This window comes from Cheilinus undulatus, linkage group 8, assembly GCF_018320785.1.
Source record: "Cheilinus undulatus linkage group 8, ASM1832078v1, whole genome shotgun sequence".
Taxonomy (NCBI): Eukaryota; Metazoa; Chordata; class Actinopteri; order Labriformes; family Labridae; genus Cheilinus; species Cheilinus undulatus.
In genome coordinates, this window is record NC_054872.1 from 17915834 (window position 1) to 17938304 (window position 22471).

Sequence of the window (22471 nt, forward strand, 5' to 3'; positions counted from 1 at the left end):
AATATTATTTATATTTATAAATTATCATTTTTTTCCCACTATAAATAAGTCAGTCTTTTAAAACCACATCAGCATGCAGTATGAATAAAAAATATTAATTATATTTTGGGGATTTTAACCCTTCAAAGATCAGTATGTTAACCTAACTCCAGTAGCGACTCACAGTCATTTCAGTAGCAACCTTGCAGATAACAATAAATGTGTGAAATTTAGTGGCATTGTTTTAATGGGGAAAAAGTAGCACCATCTGGTGGATCAATATGGAAATTAAACATTTTAAGCTAGTTGTCAAAAGTGAAATCTTAAGATAAAAGAATGCATCAGTTTATCCGTCCATCCATTTTCTATACCGCTTATTCCATTGGGAGTCACGGGAGGGATGGAGCGATGAGGCGGGGTACACCCCGGACTGCTCGCCAGTCAATTGCAGGGCTGACATGTAGAGACAGACCATCAGGCACGCTCACATTCATACCTACGGGCAATCTAGAGTCACCAGTTAAGCTAATGAGCATGTTTTTGGTGGTGGGAAGAAGCCGGAGTACACCTAGAGAACCCACGCATGCACGTGGAGAACATGCAAACTCTGCACTCAAAGGCCCTGACCCGGAAGCGAACCAGGGATCTTCTTGCTGTGAGGCAACAGTGCTAACCTCAGCGTTGCCATGCAGCCTGCATCCATTTATGTTAAGATAAATGTGAGATCAAAAATGGCATTTTCAGTGGTTTTCAATGGGACATTTTTTGTTGTTAGGAACAGATGTGTGTGTTTTTGTGTAGCTTTGCCATTTCAGCCAATTTAACAATTAAAAAAAATAATTTAAAATAAATATCTTCTGGTAAATTTGAGCTATATTCATTTAATGCAACCAAAATGGCTTGAAAATAAAAACTGAATGGCTCCAAATACCCTAGGATCTCTTAAGGGTTAATGTTACAAATGCTATGCAGAAGAATGATCGCTGTCCACACTTGTGTGTTGTGACTCTGTCCTAAGCAATAGGTTTGGATTCGTGCCCAGAGCCGCTGCCTCCCAGTAACGGCCAAAGAGTGGGTGACCGTTACACTGTGGGTGACATGGTGTCCTTCCAGTGTGATCAAGGCTTCTCATTGCAGGTATGTAGAGCATGCAGTGAGGGTAAAGGAGATATAGATGGCTCTCTTGTGGTTATGATAAGTGGATCATATCTACCTGCCTAAAGTGACAGTTTCAAGGGAATACCCTGAAGGATGAGTCTGTCAAGGACGGTCCGCAGAGTGCTTCTTCCATGATATTTGTGTTTATATGAGCTGAAGAGTAAGTGCAGGAAAGAAATGAGTAAATGCACAAGTGCGGGGTAGCTGTCAGTGTATTTATGCTTGGATCTTTATTTCTGTGTGCATGCGTATGTACTCTGCTGGTGTGTCTTTCTGCTTGGATGTTTGTGTGTCGGCAACAAAGCAGCTTTAACTTCCTCCAATCCTTCTCAAGAAGATTCTGTAGCTGTGGCATTTTGAGCTGTAGAACTCCACAACGCCACGGGCGATGGATTGTGTTAACAGTCGCCTCACTAATCCCACACCGATTTTTCTATCCGGTTTGGGCATTCACTTCACTTTCTCTCTGGACCAAACAGCGACTTCTTTCAGAAATCTTCAGGCTGAGTGTCTGAACACCAGGAATAGACTGGAGGCCATTGTAGAAACAAAAGCACAAATATGGCTGAGTCTTTTGAGTTTGATCTGTGTGTGTATGTGTGAAATATAACTCTGCATACACACCATGCTTGTGTAGATTTCAGTTTGGTTAGGTCTAAGTAATGGTTGGAAAATGTGCTTAGGTGCCCTTACAAGCATCTTGACAGCAGGAAACAAACCATGCTAATTTTGTATGGATCAAAACCACAGCAGTGCTGTGAAAGTTGTAGTGGGGATAAACCTGTGATATCCATCACTTTTAGGTTATTTCTCTTTCAAAAAGAAAACAGATTTGTTAGCAGGATGTTTGTTTTTTTGTGTTCTCACAGGCTGTAACACATCTCTCTGTAGTCAGACCTCAGGTATTTCACCCGCTGCCCAAGAAGCAGCAAGAGGTCTCACTCCTACTCTTTATACCATCAAATATTTACACATAAGACCTTGAGAAGAGGATTCTTAGAGTCTGAAAATCTGAGTGTTATGTTAACTAATTCCACAGATCCACAAGACAGCGATATGATCCTCTGTGAGAACCTGTTGGTTTGATCTCTGTGTGTTTTCAATTTTTTGTTGTTTTTATTTATTTTATCTCCACAGAATTTTGAAAGGTGGTGAATATAGTGTTTGTCTGTTTTCCTGAACAGGGTAATGCATATATTACCTGCATGCCTGGGCCCGTCAGAAGGTGGAATTACCCCGTGCCTCTGTGTTTAGGTAATATATTATCTTATACAGTTTGACACTTCCACCCTGCAAGATTTCAATAAGGTGTTTAAGGAAGACAGCACAACCATATTTCCTGCATCAGACACAGACTGACTGCATTTTGTCATTTGCCATTCACCTTATTCCTTTGACTTTTTCTTGTTTGTCTATTTTTCTCATATACAGGCACACAATAGACTGGTGGCCTTGTGGAGCAGTTTTTATTATATTAAAAAAATCATTAATTTCATTAGAGATCAGAGAGGGGATGATGAGTGGGATCATGAATTTTCTTCATTCTCTCTAAGTTTAAAATCAGTCAAGCTTGCTTCAATTTTGGCGTGCTGTTTGATGTCTGAGAGTTTGTACTCGCCTTTGACATTTCCTCGAATGCCACAGTGAAAGATTGAGATGTGACTCCACTTTTTTTTGAGATGCCGGTTACCATTCTGTTTTTCGCATCCACATACACATGCACAAAATTAGGTGGAAACAAACCATTTATATACATATAAATGCAGGCCGGATTGCAAACCTACAAATGCAAGCATGCACTTAGGGGCTCTTCATGTAAATTCTGTTTCCCGTGGCTTTCACAGTTCACTGCAGACATAAATCCCAGCTTTACCGTTGACAGGCCCGTTTGTGGACGTGCATGTATGCTCGTTAGCTCAACTCCTCGCTCGTTTATGGAACATGCGCTCACCCTGGCACCCCACTATCGGTACTCACTTTGTTGCTGATAAACTCACATCAAAGTGGTTGCGTGCCCCTGTACAAACTGTGCAACATCCTCACAAGTGCCTCTCTTCTACACTTCTCTTTCATTTCATAACACAAACAGGTCAGGCAGGTTTCCCCAACCAGCAGCAGCACAATTAAACCAGGGTGCTTTTTGTCTGTTTCTGCCATTAGTTGATAGTTCCCAAAGAAATGGAAGCAAATTTCCCTTGTGATTCAATCCATATGACCCATAAATAGGCCTGTTGGGTTTGTGGCTATAAAAAGAGGAATGATATAACCAGTGGCTTATATTGAAGATTTAATTGCATCACACCTGGGTGTTTACATAAGCCTAGGGGATGATTGCAACCTTTACATCAAGCTGAAATGTTCTTATAATGCGTAGTCAAAGAAGAGGGGTGGCAGAGGGTTAAGTAAGCACAGCCACCACCCAGCAAAACCATGGTGCTGTACTGAATATTGACTCCCTCATTAATTTTAATTTAAAGCATCACCAAACAAGGAACATGCCCTGGTCTGCTATCTTTTTACTAATGCTCTCATGGAGCTTAATCCAAACAGTGAAGCAGGAATGTATACGCACATGTCACTGACATGCTCAATCATAAGGACATAAGAACCTCCACCCCCACTTCCACCCCACCCCAATCCTAAGCTCATAAAGCCCACACACAGCACTTCATTTTCGCTCTCACCCACACAGCCACCCCTCTACCACAGTGTGCATTTAAACACATGAGCACAAAATCACATACTTAAGAGCACACATGACAGAAACAGCAATGCTGCTCTTACTGCTTTTTATACTCATACACACTAATTACGCAGTTATTGTACTCCACAAACACACTCAGAGACAGCTCTTTGCCCTCTCTTCATATCCCCCCCGGTTGGTGTTTTTTTTTTTTATTGTTTTCCCATCGAGCTGTTATGTGGAGAAGTGACATGTTCTTTCTCCTTGGTTGGTCTCCCTCAGCTCAGTGTGGCGGCTCCATGACAGACTTCAGCGGCGTCATCCTCAGCCCAGGCTTCCCAGGGAATTACCAGAGCAGCCTGGACTGCAGCTGGAGAGTTCAACTCCCTGTTGGCTTTGGTCTGTCTTTCCACCCTTTGTCTACCTTTCTTCTGCTCACTTTTTCACTCTTTTTCCTTCTTTCTGTGGTCTGCAGGCCCTGTTGTCATCTCTTCTGCTTTTTATCTGCATCATTATCCCCTCTTCTCTCCTCTGCTGTATTAGATTAAGTTAAAGGAGAACGTGACAGTTCCATGCATGAATTTAACATAATGTCAATGTACACATCTTTAAAAAAATAGAAAATATATTCTGCCTTTAGTGTGGTGTCTTTGCTCATTTCTCACGTTTAACCTTTGTCTTTCTGCTCTATAGGAATCCATCTGCAGTTTCTGAACTTCTCCACAGAGCCAGTTCATGACTACCTGGAGGTTCGCAGTGGGAGCCTGGAGACAGGAACAGTGATTGATCGGTTCAGTGGCCCCGTGGTGCCCAACTCCCTCTTTAGCACCACCCACGAGACAACGCTCTTCTTCCACAGCGACTACTCACAGAACAAACCAGGCTTCCACATCGTCTACCAAGGTAAAGGCATCAATGGGGTCTTGTATTATATGTACAACTTTAATCAGTGATAGATATTAGGGCTGTAACAGTCAGACGTGACAGTTCAGTTTGTACCTTAGTTTGTGAGTCATGGTTTGGTACAGGATTGGTTCATCAATAAAAAAGGAACATAGAGTCCTGGTTTTAAAATTCCTTTTTACCTGCATTTATTACTTTTAACTAGCAATAGTGCAGCTACAGTTTGTTCCATCTGGTGTTATATAGAACTACCTGTTATAGTTGGCACAGTCTGTATTGTATCTAATATGAGACAAAAAGGAGGCAGAAAAACAAAATATGCAAAAAAAAGGCACAGAAATGAATGACCTAATGTCTTGTTTAAAATACTAAAATATGTGCATTTCTGAGCAGTGCATCATATTTATTATTGATGAAGTCTGCTGTGACATCATCACTGTTATTGTGAAAAAGCTGATGCAGTGGTTATTTAATGGAACCTAAGCAGAGCACTTAGATACACACTTGTCGCTGGTGTTCTCCACTTCTACATGTCAATGTCCTCTCTGATTTCACATCTGCAGGCTTTTTAAAAACAATGCAGACAGAAAGTAGAGTTGTTCTGGTTGCAATACCAGTTTTTGAAATACATCTGATACCGCTTAAAATGCAGGTATTGGTGTCAGCGAGTACACATACTTATGCACCAATTTGATCTGATCTAACTTTCTATTTTTCATGGTTAAGCCGCACTAAATGTTAGCGTTATAAACTGGAAATCAATTCTTCTTTGCTGCCAGAAAACACTGCATGCACGAACTACCACTGTCAGAGCAGCGAAGAAGAACCAAAGGACCCACTGCAGCAGCAAAGCTTGGAGGCTGCACGATATCTTTTCTCTGTATGTGTTTGTTAAAAAAACCTTCCACACCAGTATTGTTGTACACAACAAGAGGTGACGGAGTTTATTAAAAGTTAAATAACTTTTGAACTATAAATTGTAGACTCTTACTTGTTTTTCCTCTTGATGCTAACTGTTGTGCCGTCCTATTGATGCCAACCATGCCTTGGAATCCCTTAAGGCAGGGTTTCTAGCCTGCGCTTTTTGTAGCTTTCAAGATTAAATCCACACCAGTAAACCCCATATTAGACATTTTTTTAAATACATTTTTAATTAATTTTCAGTCATATATTACCACTAGCTTCAATGCTAACAGTCACGTTGATTTCCCTTTGTGAGTGTCTGTCAACCAATGGCAGGCTGTTCTGTCATCATGTCATTCTGCCTGAATAAAGCATAATGGAGAGAAAGAGCCTGTGATGCAGCCCCCTAGGTTAGTGATATTTCAATATTTAGCTGTAAAACTCTCAATAATCAGCAAGTTTAAGTGTCACATAGAGGCTGTATATTACAATTCTATTTGTTGAGCCATGTTCTTAGTCAAATGTAGGGCTAGAATGATGCACAGTTAGAATGAATGTCTGCACTGTTAGTCCAAAACATTTACGTGTATCAGATCGGTACTTCATATTGGCCAATACTGACGCCCTGACATCAGAATCAGTATCGAGAAGAAAAAAATGAAATTTGGAACATCTCTAATAGGGAAGCACGTAAAGCCGTATGGTCTTGCCACTCTGTTGCTCCTGCTACTAAAGATGACTTTTCTTCTTCGTGTGTTTTGTCATGCTGGTGTCTTCCTCTTCTTCATTTGTTTAAACATGCATGCATCACTGCCACCAAGTTTGGTGGGTAATGGTGTCATATGTGATTGCCTTTTTCTCTGTTCAGTCGTATTTGTCATGTGGTTACCAATTCAAATACCATCACCCCCTGACATTAATGGATTGGATTATAGGGAAGGAAAAAAGATTTAAAGTTTGCAAGTAGAGCACTTAAAATCTCCATCAGTCAGTTACATGCCAACCACAAAACAGTTAAGTACTACAAAGCAGATTCTTCCGTTGAGGTCATAGGATTACAAAAGGTTCAAAAATAAAGAAAAAGAAATCAATAATGGCCTCCACTGGGAAATTCATCAACGCATATCCTTGAATCCTGTGGAGAATAACAGTACTGGCTGCGTCTGTGGTGTATTTTATGTTTTTAAACTAATTTGGAGAATAAGAAAAAGTAGTCAAAAGTTGAAACTTTGACTTTCATTTATTTGAAAACAGTATTCAACACATGCAGTGTTTGATGAAGAAATAACAATTTTTCAAACTAAAGAAAGGACCTCCCTACCATAGGAGAGAAGAATGTCTCCATCCATCCAATGAACGTAATGTAATAAAAGTTATCTGATGATAGACTTGACAGACCAGTGATGCAAAGTTATCTGCTCTTAGCAGCTTGGAAGTCAGGCTATTGTTCTTTGAAGATATCATGCATATAATGAAGTATGAATGAATAATTGTTGTATTATTTACTTTCTTTTGAGTTCATGTGAAATCTGTTATATATGGATGTGTTTGTCTTTAGCATACGAGCTGCAAAGATGTCCAGACCCACGACCATTTCGCAACGGCATAGTGATCGGTCAGGAGTACAGCGTTGGGATGACGATTTCCTTTGAGTGTCTACCAGGTTACACTCTACTTGGGGAGGCGTCTCTCACATGTCTGCACGGTGTCAGCAGGAACTGGAATCACCCCATTCCTCGCTGTGAAGGTGACTGACTTGTGCCTCTTACAAACAACACATGGTTTGCATTGTTCTTGTGCAGAAAATACAGCAGAGAGCAGCAGATGTATCTCCTCAGAGCCTACACTCATAGTGTCAACAAATTATATATTTATCAGGCAACAAATTCCTCTACTTTGATAAGTTTCTGCAGTTTTTTCCCCACTACATAAAATAAATATTTCCATAAATGTGTGCTTATAGATCCTTGAGAAAATAATGTGTGCTGCTTTCTTAGATGCTGACTGAAGTGAAGGCAGAGATGCTTTTCCATCAGCATTGCACACTAAAAAGAAGGCCTTTGAAGTTACTTTAAATAGAAGTATATAGGTGCTTCAGCATGCACGCATCCCTGTCTTTTATTCTTGTGCATTAAGGCCTCTCAATCAGTTTTACCAGCAACTTTACACCACTTTACAGGGCTCAGAAACTGATACAGCCATTATAAAGATATACGGAGCATTTGCAAATCTTTATTACAAAGCTGATCACAGCTGTCTCTCTTGTAATTTCATTCAGACTCCTCGGATGTTGCTCAGGAGTGAAAAATAGAGCTTTCCTCCCATCAGCTAAGTGAAGCTGTAACATTCGTTTAGACTCCATAACAGAGTGTGATGGTTTCTGAGAGTGGCAAATAGTTTTGTTTTGCACCGTAAATACAGTGTTGTCCCTGTCAAGTTTACAGCCCTGCTATGATCCTGAGGGCACTGCCTAGGCTTTGACTCCTAAGTTCAAAGTCAAATTTTAACACATTCTGTGCGATGGAGTATGACAGGGGAGTTTAAGTGTCTGAACAACTCAGTATTCACAGAAACCAGCATCCGTTGCCTGCAGTTGTATCTAACAGGTGCACCCAGCACCTTTATCTCCTTAGTATCCTGATGATAACCCAGTAATACAAAGTTATGGTTTGTTTTATCAACAGTTAGTGGCAATACAACCATAAAAGCCAGTTTTATGTGACATGGACCTGTTCTCTCTGACATTTTCTCCATCTCTCTAGCTCTATGTGGAGGGAATGTAACATCCATGAATGGCACAATTTACTCACCTGGACACCCAGCCGAGTATCCGCACTTTCAGGACTGCATGTGGACAGTCAGAGTACCTCCTGGATATGGCATCTACATCAACTTCTCTGTCATCAATACAGAGCCAATCTATGACTACATCACTGTGTGGTGAGTAGCCATTACTCTCAGTGGGACATTGTCTATTGGTTGTAAGCTGTTGGCACTGGTTAAACAAACTGCATAGAGTTCAGCTGACATTTCTGTGAGTCACACCTTATCAGCTAAAAACTGTGGTGTCTTTATTCCCGCAGTAGTTCCCACAGTAATACATAAGATATTTTATTTTTCTCACCTAGTTTGCACCATGGTCATTCTAAAAAAATTCCAGAATAGCTTTCTGTAGTCATTGTGAAGGCAAAGTCAAAAGTTGCACACAATTTTAACAAAGTAAAAAATGTTGAAGCCACAGGCCAGTCGAACAAATTTTGTTCACAGCGTTTGATGTGACACCTGTATCAGAAGAGCCAACAGCCATCTAAATGTGTTGACCTTTGTCTGGACTTATGTGGATTTGTTTTTCTTTCCCTGACAACTTTCCTTTCAGCCCCTTGCTAAAAAAAAATAGAAAAAGAAAAAAAAAAAGAATTGTGCTACGTGATGAAATAAAAAAGACTGAAGTGAAGTCTGAATCATGAAGTGTCCCTCTTCCCCTCCTCACTAAACTTATGGTAGATGTTTAACTCTGGCTCTCCAGTGAGTGTTGCATTAAAAGAGGGGGAATGTGAACAAAGAGGAAAGCATCACTTTTGAGTTACTTTAGATGTTTGTGGGTAAGAAGAAACTTAAACTCCTAATGAAGCAATGTACAGCGGTAAACTACTTCATACCACCTGCTTGTTATCACTCCAGCAGCTGTCTCCCTGTATGCCTCTCCTTCTACCTCTCTGTAGCCTCTCTGAAGTATAGAAACCCCTCAGGCAGTCAGGATGCTGTCCTCGTGGGTGATAGAGGAGGGAAATGCCTTCCAGCATCTGGGGCTACCAGTTTTAGTGTGGGAGGAGGGAGCCACCGGCTTGACTGTTTCCAATGAAATAGCACATAAACAATCTGTCCCCTGATGCTAGCATTTCATTTCCCTGCCTGACTGTCGTCTTCCATTTTGCTGATCACTAGATTGCAGTGGCATTTTTAATATATAAGATATTAAAGGTACACACACATGCAAAAGGCATTTAGTTAAGATCCTTCAGATGGATTGCCCTGGGGCTACCTGAAAGTGCTAATGAAATACTTTTCTCTTGTACAAAAGAGCATTTGTATATATAATAGAACAGCTCTGTCTTCTCAGATTAATTGTTCTTTATATGCCTCAAGAAAAGTGCATTCAGTTTGTGCCCACAAGCTTACTCCAACATTGTTATCCAACTTTTTTAGGATACTTTTTTCAGACACATATCACAACATTATTCTTACCATGTTTGAAAGTTTCCCCTGCTCTCATTAGCAGTGTTTCCTCTACTTTCTGTGCAGTCAGAAGCTAAGGGATGTATCCTAAATGGTTCGAGGCATGAAGTTCCACAATCACACTACAGCCGTTCATCTGTCTTTTCATCTAAGGGTGACGGATATGGGGACATGTTTTCAGGAATTGTCTTAAAAATCAGTTTATAGCAACAGTTTACAGAGACAAGGTGAACACTGGAAAAATGATATCAGTTTTTATCTAGTTAAGTAGATTAAATTAAGGCCCATCATTACGCAGGTCATGTTTAGCAATAAACTCAATACTGCATTAAGTTAGTCTGACTAAAAACGTAATAATTCCTTTTAATTGCTGCATTGTCAGAGCTCATCGAAATGATAAGTTCAACCACCTCAGTGTAAACAGAAAGGAAGAAAATTTCAGGATATGGTATCATTAAGTTAGACTTTTGAAGCTTTTAATACAAGAGATAGACATTTCTATGCTAAGGAAGATTTAGGGGACTATGAGTCACAGTTTTGGAAAAATTAACCAAAGGAATCACTTCAGAAAGACCCTCTCTGAGTCTTCTCCTGGGGTTTCCTCCTAGTCAGATGAACCTCATCAAAGTCATCAGATTTCTGACCAGCTCAAGTGTCTGTATGTGGGTAGAGCAGTGGATCAGAGGGTGTACTGTGAGCTCTCCCCAGCTCTCTGACCCAGAGCAGCTCATTTCAGCTCTTTAGATGTAATTTTAAGAACATTATCTTCAGGCAACGCTCCATATTTAACATGACATTTCAGTGCTCTGCTACTTGTCAGTTTCACTCTACATTGTCCACTCATTTGGAAACAAAGGCCACAGAAAACTAAACTCTATCATTCAGGACAACATAACAAACTGCTAAAGATGGATGCTGTCCAAGAGATGCGTCAAGCTGACAACATTCAGGGCTTTTAACTCCTCGGGGTGACTCTTCTCTCTGCTGCTGGATTTATGCCGTTAACTATGTCAATGAATACTACTGCCATTGCCGCTTAACTTTGTATTGGATTTGTTATCCGGGGGTGCCTGGAGAAGTTGGTATGCATTTTTTTCAAACAGATTTGCAGGTGTATCTGAAAACATAGAATATCATGAAAAGTATTTTTTTCCTGCAATTTAAGTCAATAATTTAAACTTACTTATGTAATAGCTTTGTAACACATGAAGTGAAAAATCTTAAAGCCTTTGTGTTGTTTGATCTTGATGATTTTGGCTTACAGCTCACAAAAATCAAGAAACCGGTATTCCAAAATTTTAGCATCAAAGTCCAGTTACTTGTCAGAAAAGACCTTTAATCAGCCAATTAACTAAACAACTCCTGCAAAGGTCTCTCTTACTCTGGTTAAGTATACAAAACCACACTCATGGGGAAGACTGCTGATTTGACAGTTGTCCAGAAAAGAATCCTTGACACCCTCCACAAGGAAGGGTTAGCCATAGAAGGTCATTTCTTAAAGGGCAGGCCGTTCTCAGGGGCTGCATCAGCGTATATTCATGAAATGTGATAAGAAAAGGTACACAAGCAACAGAGATAAGCTCAGCCTTCAGAGGATTTTCAAACAAAGCAGAAAGAACTTAAGGAAGCTTAACCAAGAGTTAGGGTATCAAGAGCTACAACATACAAACAGGTCAAGGAAATTGGCTAAAAATGTGATTTTTCTAGGGTCAAGCCACTCCTGAACCACAAAGCGTCATCAGCGTCACACCTGGGTAAGGGATAAAAAGAACTGGACTGTTGCTCAGTGGACCAAAGTCCTGTTTCTAGTTGAAAGTATAATTTGAATTTTATTTAGAAACTAAGAAAGATCAGAGAAACACAGAATCCAGTGTGAGGTTTCCACAGTCAGTGATGGTTTTGGGTGTGTCATCTGTGCTGCTGTCGGTCCACTGTGCTTTATCAAGTCCAGAATCAACGCTGTCAGCCATCTACCAGCAGATTCTAGAGGGTGTCATGCTCACATGGGCTGAAAAGATTAATGGAGATACTGATTTCCTTTTCCAGCAGCACTTGCCACTTGCCCACGGTGAAGCCAAAACTAGAAGAAACCGGTTTGCTGACCATGGTGTTACTGTGTCTGATTGGCCAGCCAACTGGCCTGACCTAAACCCCATAGAGTTTCTGGGGAAATGTCAAGAGGAAGATGAGAGACACTAGACTCAACAGTACAGATGAGCTGAAGGCTGCTATCAGAACAACCTGGGCCTCATAACACCACAACTGTGCCATGGACTGATTGCTTCCATGTCATGTCACATTGATGCAGTAATTTCAGAGAAAGCTGACACTTATGCATTATAAATCCTTTTTTAAAGTGGTGTTATGTAGTATTCTTATGTTTTGAGATATTTTTTTTTACTTTTGTGAGCTGTAAGATATAATCATCAAGAGTAAAAAAAAAAAATCAATTTTGAAATATTTTCCTTTGTGCATAATAAATCTAGTGTATATCGTAGTTTAGCTTAATGAATTAAATGATGAGAAAAATACACTTTTCAAGTTATCTTAATTTTCTTGAGGCACTTTAATATCATCACATTAGTTCCAGATTTTGTCTATTTTATTTCAAATAGTTTTGATTTATTTGAGCATGGTGAGAAAGTCAAAGCTGTCACTGAAATAAAGATGAATGACCATGTACGTCATGTGGGACAATCCACCATTCAGAGATAACAGTCTATTCTCTCTTTTAATGGCAAAGATCAAAAAGGTCGGTATGATTCAGTTACATTTAAATTCCCAAGATTATAGCTCATCATATATATATATAATTACGTAAGGGCTTCTGTTTTTTTTGTAAGCATCAATACATTTTCTACAGGCGTTAATCCTTCCATTGTCATAAAGGATAAAGCCCAGTGATAGTGATTTTTATTTATTCTTGTTTAAGCTTTAATTAACCAGGAGAAAAACTCACTGGGATTTAAAAATCTCTTTTCAAAAGTGTCTTGGCTTCAAAGGCAAACAATGGGCTGTCTTCTAAACACATAAAATGTCAAACACATGAATTCACTAAGAGACAAAAAACAAGTAAAAACAGCAAATATTTGTCAAGGTCAACCACAATCAAAAATAAATCAGACATCCACTGCCAGATACTATCTCTAGTTAACATCCTCTCACAAGCATCCAATCAAACCAGCTCATTAGGTTTCAGTATTTTTGATTAAGTTTAGATGAAGAAATTAGCAAATTCTAGCACCTTTTTCTCAAGTTTAAGTTCTGAAAGTAAATAAAAGATCCTGTGACTGATGATTATAAGTTCCTGTGTGCCTCTTGTTTGATTTAGGTCAGAGGATATGGAAGATGGCAGCTTAAAATAGCCCTTTGAATAAGAATATGCCAGTGTTTTAGTTTACATGTTGACAAAGGGGACCAACTGCCATGCTTGTACAAAAATAGACAGACTACCACCTCATTTGTTAGCACATGTGCAGAATAATAACCATCATTTCTAAATTAAAAGGAAGATTGCCATTTCCCATCAATTTGTTGCATGGATGTTAGGCACAAGTTTACTCAACGTCTTCTCTGACAGTGTTTATTAACATGAAACTTTTTACTCAAATCAGAATGACTGCTCAGTCAAATGCCTCGGGGATAACTAGTCTTGCTCTTTGATCCCAGCAAGATATGTGGTGTTTATGCATGAAAAATGTGCTCTTTCCATGACGCTTCTCCCTGCTTCACTCTTTACATCTCTCTTTTTTCCCTATCACTTACACTATGTTAACTTCACCTATCTTTCTCTGTATCAGGGACGGACCTGACCAAGCTTCGCCTCAAATTGGCCAGTTCAGCGGCAGCTCTGTGCAGGAGGGTGTGTCCACCACTGCCAATCAGGTCCTCATCAAATTCCACAGTGACTTCAGCACCAGCGGCATCTTTGTGCTGCACTATCACGGTAACCTCCCCTTTGATTCCAGCTAAGTAAAGACCTTGCTCCAGACTGCTGTAATGACCCTTATTCATTTGATGTACATTATCCACATTGCTGAAATCCTGCTGCAGTAATGGAGATCACAAAAGAACAGAAGATCATCATCCCTGTATTTTATATTAAAAATCTTCAATTATACCTTTTTTTATGAGTCATTATTCAGTCCTTATCATTTTGCTTTTTACTTGGCTATTTCCACTAGTTCTGTGTAATGATAAATGATGACTGCCTATTTTTTTGTCTCCTCTATTCAAACACCCTTTGATTAATATTAAAATGTTCCTCATCTCAACTAAATAAGTTATTCATATTTGATGAATATGAAAAGTGATGGATAGGATTTGATGATAGAGAGTTTCTGTTGGATCAGAGAGTAAAAAAAGAGCACATATACACAGTTCTCCCTCCTTTCTCTTTGACTCTCTCTCTAACTTGGGTAGCACAGTTAAATTGTTGCAGATCTCATCGTTTCTACTCTCCCAACAGCATACCAGCTGAGAACATGTCAGCCACCCCCTCCTGTTGCCAATGCTACTATCCTAACCGAGGATGACGAGTTTGAAATAGGTTTGTCTTATTTTATTTTGCTTGTTTACTGGCTAGGGACAATGTGAATTAAAAAAGAGATTGCCCCAGACACAGAGTTATTAGCTTGGAAAGCCCTGGATGAAAGAAGAAGATAATACTAGGCATATCAAATGTTTTAAGTCCTATATTGAATAATTAATTTACTTGTATTTTTAATCCTTCATTCATTCAATGTTTGTATGCTTTGTTTGGATTGATTTGTGAGTTTTCTCTCCATCTGTCCATTTTACAATTTCAAACAGCTTTGGTAGCATACATACATTTCAAACAGCACATTATTCCATAATTCTGCCTCTTGACAGATGTTTTTCCCAACCTTCAACGTCTCATTCCATCTGCCACGCGCTGCTTGTCACCGTCTTTCTCTTACTTTCTTGCTCCGTACTCTACCTTGTTATATTTATTTTCTTTCCTTTTAAGTTCCCCCATCTTTTAAAGCTCCCTGAAATAAAATATGAGTTTGAGGGCAGGGCTAATTAGTTCTGCATATAAACTGTTTGTACTTTCAGTGTTCAGAAGTGGAAATAATGTGGGGAATAGCTGCTTCACTTTGAGTGTGTGATTCTGGGCATAATTTAGATTTCCTAAGGGTATATGCATGTGTGTGTGTGTTGCTTTTGTGTGCAAGTTTTTAGATCTGTAATGTAATGAAGTGCCTTTAGTTCTGGAGCTAGCTAAGGGGATGTCAATCTTTATTAGAAAATGTGTTGTTGATTACTGTTCAAGCATTGCCACTGAGAATCCTTTCACTAACATAGCTCTGTGGGCTTTTTTGTGTTTGTATCTTGTGTGGATAAATGATGTGTATGTTATTCATGTCAGCTCCTGGCCTCTATGCGTATTTCACTGTGGATGTAAATCTTCTCATAGGGGACATCATTCGGTACTCATGCCTGCCAGGCTTCACCTTGGTGGGCAGCGAGATTCTGACCTGTCGACTCGGAGAGAGGCTCCAGATGGATGGACCCCCACCAGTCTGTCAAGGTTGGTTCTCCTCAGTCTTTGAGTTTGATTATATGTGCATGTTTTCATGTTTTTTAAGACCCTATGGATGTTTTTGTATCTGGATGTAGGGTAACTCCTTTAAATGCGTGTCCATTTATTTGTGTACATATGCACCAACTTATGTTTGTCAGTGTCCAGTTATGATCACCTCTGTGCCTCTACGTGTATGTGTCTCTCTGCCAAGGTTAGTTGTAGTCAGTAGCCCGCACTGCTGATGCATCATTTAACAGACTGGCAGCAGGGCTCCTTGTTGCAGGCTCTTGGAGGCTAACAGCATCTCTATGTGATTTATCCAGTGTCATGGAGTAACACAACAACTGATCTAAGATCATAGACATGCACTCCGCTTAAACCAGCACATGACTGTGACGGATCAGTGTGAAACAGATTACCGATCAGCAGGTTTCACTGACAATGCAATGTGCTCAGGTCAATATATAGGCCAGGGTTTAAAAGGCGTGGGAGATTATTTTGTGCTGTAATGTCTGCTTAAATTGCCCCATTGGTTTGATTGATGTGAGATGTCTGCAAACCCATGTTCTTTCAGAAGAAAGATTTTCAAACAAAAAGCAAACGAAAAGAAATATGTCTGTGTTGTTCGCATCAAAGATTTTGTTTAGACCAAAAAACAAATGCCATCAGCCTGCCTGTCATGCTGATACATCTCAGCCTCAGACATCAGAGCGCTCTGAAACCTTCTATTACCAGCAGATATGCATCTTTTGAAGTGCCCTGAAGTCCATTGTCTACAAGTCTTGAGTTGATGAGCATTTCTTTCGTTTTTATGTCTAGAAACTATGAGTAATCGCATTGGACTTGTGATCAAGGCATGACAGATACTCGACAAACCCAAAGCCTGCAATCATTGAGCATCTTGGAATAGGACTAGTGATTTGGAACCTATTTGCTTATCCCTGGCTGTTATTATTTGATGTCTGACTTGATATCTTGGTTCTTCCCCTGTAGCAATTTTGCAGCTGACATTGTTTTGCTCTTACAAGTAACAACCCGGCTGGTTTTGCTTTAGTTGAGGGAAGTGCAAGAGGTAAATAAAAAACAAAACAAAACAAAACAAAAAAGAGTGATTGCAAAGCTTTTGTCAAGTGACCTGACCAGTGATCTGGGATCTGCAAACTGCTAAATACTTTTAATTGTAATTCATAAAGCCTGCAGGCATTGCTGCCTCATATCAGTGCTTTATCGAATGTCAAAAAAACTACAATCTGCAAAAACTTTTACTGATGAACACTAAGTGTGTATTTAGAATCCATCTGCCTTTAAAAATGGATATTTTTGATTGGAGCACAAGAAATATTAACTAAAGGAGTAAAGGCTGGAGATGCTCCACACTGTAACATTTAGTATCTGTCTGGCAAAAACATGCAAAAAATAAATAAATCTTTAGTTACAAAGAACATTTTAAAGAAAGTATTCACTGTACCTAAAGTCATTGTGTAAAAGTGACCAGTTCAGATGAGCAACTAAAGACATGATTTTAAATTATATTGTGATTATTTCTGTGCCAAGTTAATGAAGTTATTAGAAAAGAACATTTTTATTTAATGCTGCTCCTGCTAGCCTGCCTTCTCATGTTTTACACTGAGCTTTGTCAGGACCAACAAGTCCCCATCATCAACAAGTCACATGTTGGACTCGAAAGAATTAAGTAGACTTTCATTTGGGAACTAAATTAAGCTGCCAGAGAGGCAAAGCATTCCTCGTACAATGCCCCACTATTATTTAGTCTATTTCTTGTGCATGGCAAACAATGGCAAAAGGAAGTTTTTTTTTGCACAGTAGCAAAATATGTTACAGAAAGTTGCTCCTCCTTGAAATGAAATGCCTTATGGATAAAGTAAGCAGATGTTAAGCTGTACAATAGAAGTGTACAGAGTATATAAAGAAAGACAAAGGGAGTTTTATAAATAGGCTGAGCTTGTTCAGGGCAGAACAAAAAACAAAAACCCTCCAGTAAAATGAGAATGGTCATAGTAGGAGTTTTTAAAGTCTATCTTAGACGGTTCCTAAAATCCTGCATTGAGCATTAAATTGACATTGTTAACACTATTCCAGTACATCAGGGTTGGTAATTTACAGCCTGACATTTTCCTGGATCATCTCATTATTGTACTCAAGAATTCATTACATTTTCTTGTGTTGGATATGCTATGTCCTTGTGCCACTACTCGCAAGAAACTAATTGCTCTCCTTGGGACATGTAAAGTTGAACTTAATTTGAGTTGACCTGCTACTCATATCCAAGAGACTGCTACAGTAAGCCTATAAAAAAGCCATTTTCTGTCACCAGCTTGCTGATAGGGCTGGAAAAAGAATTATTCTGTGTTCCCCTGATTCTCCTTTGTTTGCAGTCAACGCATCTGTTAATTGTCATTTTATTCTTCTGAGATAACTCTCAAGTGCCCTTGCCTGGCTTTGCAATTTCACCCCCCAAATACCCCTGGTTTTAAACATATTTCCCCAGGCTCTGTCTTTATGAAAGCCTATGAGGAAGGCTATGCAGGAGCTTTGATCAAGGATAGAGTCACAATTGAGTTGACTGCTCTGTTTGCTTGGCAAACCATCTGCCACATTGAAGTTGAGTCTAACCCATCAAATGTTGTCAGATTGATCTTCACGTTCACATTGATTTTTATGTCTGAAAAACCAATGAAGAACAATTCCTGCACTAACATCATCTTCTTTGTACTTATATAAGCTTTGTTGTATGAGGTCTCTATAGCTGAAAATATGTTACATTTGTTGTCATTATGGTGCAGTTTCATATGCACAGTGTGATGAGCAGAGAAGTGTATGGTAGATTGTTTCCTTGAGGAGTTACAAGACAGAGCTCTTAGTGTGAAGACTGAACCCTCCAATGATATAGTTAGTAGATCAGATTAGATTACATTTGATTAGACTAGATTATCATGGTATTAGTATCTTATCTTACTACAGCACTATTGAGATGGCTGAAACTGTTTTCAGTCGTTTTTTGATCCTCTGTTCAGTCACTGATCCCTTAAGTTTAAGGCGGTGCCTTTTAAGCCATGACTCTGCTTACTACAAACATTTGTGTTTTTTGCCTTGTAATGTTAGCTCATTCAGCAAGTATTGGGACTTAATTATTTTGGTAACAGACTCACACCAGATGTATGTGTTTACTCAAAGATCATTAGATCACATTGAGTGAATGATAGAGTTTATCTTAGAGTTAGCCAGTGTGTTGGAAAAAGTTTTTTGGTCAATAACTGGTGTAATTATTTGTAAGAAATATTTGTAATTGAAATTAACAGCTGCTTGTAGTAATTACTTGCATATTTCACACAATTCTGTTAAGCTGAACTTGCAGCAACACTAAAGAAAATATTCCAGGCAACAGTAGAAGGAGAAAAACTTGCTGATGACAGAACTGCAAAGTATAATTGATGTAAAAGCTTTAACTGAAGACCTACACTTAACTCCAACATATTACCAGTTAAAAACCTAATTTTCTCACAAAAATCCAGCTGCACACACACTGTGTTATTTTGAATTATAAATCCCAAATGAAATCTCTGAAGTGCATATGAAATATTACTAAAGCAGATGCTTTTGAAAATCATTTCAAATGTGACATTGCAAAAAAAGGATGGTTTTTATTTCTGACTTCTTTCACACATTGCCATGCAATATAACCTTTTTACATCAGTGCTCCTGATATAGCTTTGAGAGGGAATGACTCACAACTTCTATTTTTATTTTTTTGGTTTTTACCCTGTGGCAAATGTAACATAAAAATATGCATTTTATTTCTCACATGGACTGAAAGTATAAATTATTACATGTTAAAGCTTAAATTTGATTTGGTTTTAAGTTAAAACCACCACCTGAAGAATAAAATGAAGCGGATCAGGTCTGTTTAAGATATACTACAGTCCAACCAAGCCGGGGAGAGCAAAGAGATCAGAAATTGATATGAATGATATCCTGTCTTAAAAGATGTAGAAGTCATAAGCAGCTCATCCTGTGAAGTCTTTGAATAGTATGCTCTTTATGGAATATTGATTATGTGGCACACATACTGTCAAGCATTGGTAATGAAGATGTATTATTGTTTCATAATACATTTGTGTTAATGTATTCTCTTAACAAACCAACATGAGTTGTTGCCTTCCTAATCAATACTTTGGTTCTTCAAATATCGATTCTGCCATTGTCAAATCCAAATATTTTTGACCTCAGTGCCCACACAGAGTTTTTGATGTGTTTTGCATTTGGAGATTGGCACTTTTTTTATAAAACCACATTGTGTTTGCACATCATCACTCCTTGTTGTCTATTAGCCAAAGGCTGTTCTGTTTTGTCTTACAACGCCTTCTTTTTTCTTGATATATGTCCGACTGTTTCCAGTGACCTTTTTATGTTGAACAGTTGTTCGCATTAACCTTTTCAATGCGTCATGTTTCTTCACTAGTGGCCCAGAAGAGAAACTTCTGCTACAGACAGAAAATAAAAGAATTAAGGCTGTCTTTATTTTAGAGCTGCCAGCCTACAGGAAATGAAGGCATTTCTCTGAGCCAATACACATGAGCTTACACACAAACATTCACTTTCTGCCCTTAGACAAACACACACTATTTTCCTATACAAAGTAAGTCGTCTCACCCACTGAGTATTATTATTTGATAGATTGATATCAGGGGAGCGTGGTGACAACAGCAGCCCCACTAGCTCAGCCCTTAGGTGCAATGTAAGTCGGGCTGAATGTAATTCTTTCAGTACTAGTTATTCTTGTAATGTAATTTCTACTGCCACAGCAGAGCATTCAGGTGAGGATAGGGAAGATGGCCCTCCCCTTACCTCATTTTGCCTTTGCTGCAACACTTTGCCCATTCCCTTCACTATACTGTTGTTTCTTCTGTATTGTGCCCCCATTAGATTTTCAGCCCTTTTTTTCGATGTACCATCTAATCTTTTTGTCTGTTCATCCACCCCTGTATCTCTGGTCTCCAATAATATTGACTCAACCTTTTCTTGTTTATCTTCTCTCAGTCCAATGTCCTGCCCATGAGGTGCGTTTTGACTCAACTGGGGTGATCCTGAGTCCTGGCTTCCCTGAAAACTACCCCAATCTCCAGATGTGCTCCTGGCTGATCAATGTGGAGAAGGGCTACAACATCACTCTGCACTTTGAACTCTTTCAGACAGAGAAAGAGTTCGACATTTTGGAAATATTTGATGGTGGGTTTGTAAATTTTAAGCAAAAATGTAGTGAGCAGTTTAGAAGAAATGTTTACTTTAAATTCTTAATGTTCATCCCATGTTATTGGTGTATTTGCTTCTTAGATAAACACTATCCTTTCTTCCATTGTTGGCCTTTTCTTTTTATAATTACTTCCACTGGTTCACATACCAAATGTGATTATTTTGTAAATGACAATTGTATTGTGGTTGTAAACCACCTCCTTTGTAAATAAAGTCCCACAGCTTTGTCGATTCAAAGTAACTAGAGCCCTGTGTGGGACTCTTTTCTGATCCCACATGAATTTTGACAATTCATGTTAAATATTTAGATTAACAGACAGAGTGTCTAATTAAAAGCAATATGGATATGTTCGCTTAAGCACCACGCTGATTCAGTTTCCTCTCTGAATGAAGGAAATCCTAGAAAAGAAGCATATCCTTGTCATGCGTAACTTTGCCTACATTGATTTAAAAAAACACCTGGAAGTCTCAGGCTGATTTAATTCCTGGTTATGGCTTAGTAATAACAATGTCAAAGTAACATTTACCAACCTTATTTACACATCTTTTATCAGCAGTGGTTTATTTGTTTGTTTCCTGATCTCTGGAAAGTTTGTGCATCTTAAAAACTGCAGTGCACTTCCATCAGCTCTGAAAGATGACTAAGTGCAACATTTTGGGATTTTATAGAAAATCTGCATATTTGGTTTTTTGGGGGGTTTTTTGTTTTGTTTTTTAATATCAACACATTCAAACCAGTTTACCCAAGAAGTTGTCTGAGCTGTACCAAGGACAACTGGCGCAACGGTGTGACGTGCAAATCGACACAGCCATATAAGCTGCCAGTTCAAGTAGAAATACAGAAATGTTATTGATATTTTTTTCTGTTGATCACTTTAGGATATCTTTTGCAGTCTTCTATTAATGGCTATGACTTCAATCATAAAAGTTTTCTAAGTACTCCTTTTTCTAAAACTTGTTGTGTGTTTCTGTCTTTTTTTTTTTCAGGTCCAAACATCTACAGCCAGAGCATGGCCTCACTCAGTGGTGACATCGAAACACCATTCAGCCTGACCACCACAGGCCACCAGCTCCTTCTGCGCTGGTCCTCTGACCATGGCACCAACCGACGCGGTTTCCACATCAGATATGTGGGTGAGTATCAAAGTATGTATCCAGTTTATAATCATATTCTCCTTTTTAGTGCATTCTGAATATATCGTGTCTCTTAACAGCAGAAGAGTGATAAAACTCATGGGTTCAGACATAAATATTTCAGACAGAAATGAACAAGTCATAATACTTCATAGGGGCAAAACTTCATTAAATCTTCTCTGCAGCTACAGTATAATACTGTGATTATAATGTGACCCCATGATTTTTCTCACTGTGTGCTGTGATTGTTTCAGGATGTTATTCATTGAGTTTTTGATATCAGTTAATTTACAAAAATGCTTTGAATTTTCACGAAAATGATAATAGCTCCCACCAGGAGGGTTTTTCACACACAGAAACCACGAGGCAGTAAGAAAGTCAAAGGAGGCTCCCATGCTGCTTTGCATTCCTAATTTAAAAAGGTCTTAAATACTTAATTGGCTCTTTAATAAAGCAAGTAGTGCTAAGCAAAAGCAGCAGAGGGAATCTTCTTCCATTGTAATGCATCAATAATAATGAAAAAAGCACAAAGGCATTTATTTTTCATGTTGTGTCCTACCGTTAAATCTGAGAAGTGAGAATGTTCCCGTGAAAGCAAGTCAGTGTGATGAATTTTGTAAAGAAAACTCCTCCTTGACTTGATTGACTTGAACAGG

General features: G+C 38.9%; 1 protein-coding gene across 1 annotated transcript in view; it reads left to right on the plus strand.

Annotated features, from left to right (window-relative positions):
- The window catches only part of LOC121513684 (CUB and sushi domain-containing protein 3-like), a 309293-nt gene that overhangs the window by 210170 nt on the left and 76652 nt on the right, over positions 1 to 22471 (plus strand). The window contains exons 38-48 of the mRNA XM_041793592.1: positions 998 to 1116; positions 2322 to 2391; positions 4103 to 4219; positions 4514 to 4723; positions 7185 to 7373; positions 8389 to 8566; positions 13663 to 13808; positions 14331 to 14411; positions 15303 to 15416; positions 20469 to 20657; positions 21669 to 21815. Coding sequence (XP_041649526.1) covers positions 998 to 1116; positions 2322 to 2391; positions 4103 to 4219; positions 4514 to 4723; positions 7185 to 7373; positions 8389 to 8566; positions 13663 to 13808; positions 14331 to 14411; positions 15303 to 15416; positions 20469 to 20657; positions 21669 to 21815 — 1560 coding nt within the window. The remainder of the gene's footprint in view (positions 1 to 997; positions 1117 to 2321; positions 2392 to 4102; positions 4220 to 4513; positions 4724 to 7184; positions 7374 to 8388; positions 8567 to 13662; positions 13809 to 14330; positions 14412 to 15302; positions 15417 to 20468; positions 20658 to 21668; positions 21816 to 22471) is intronic.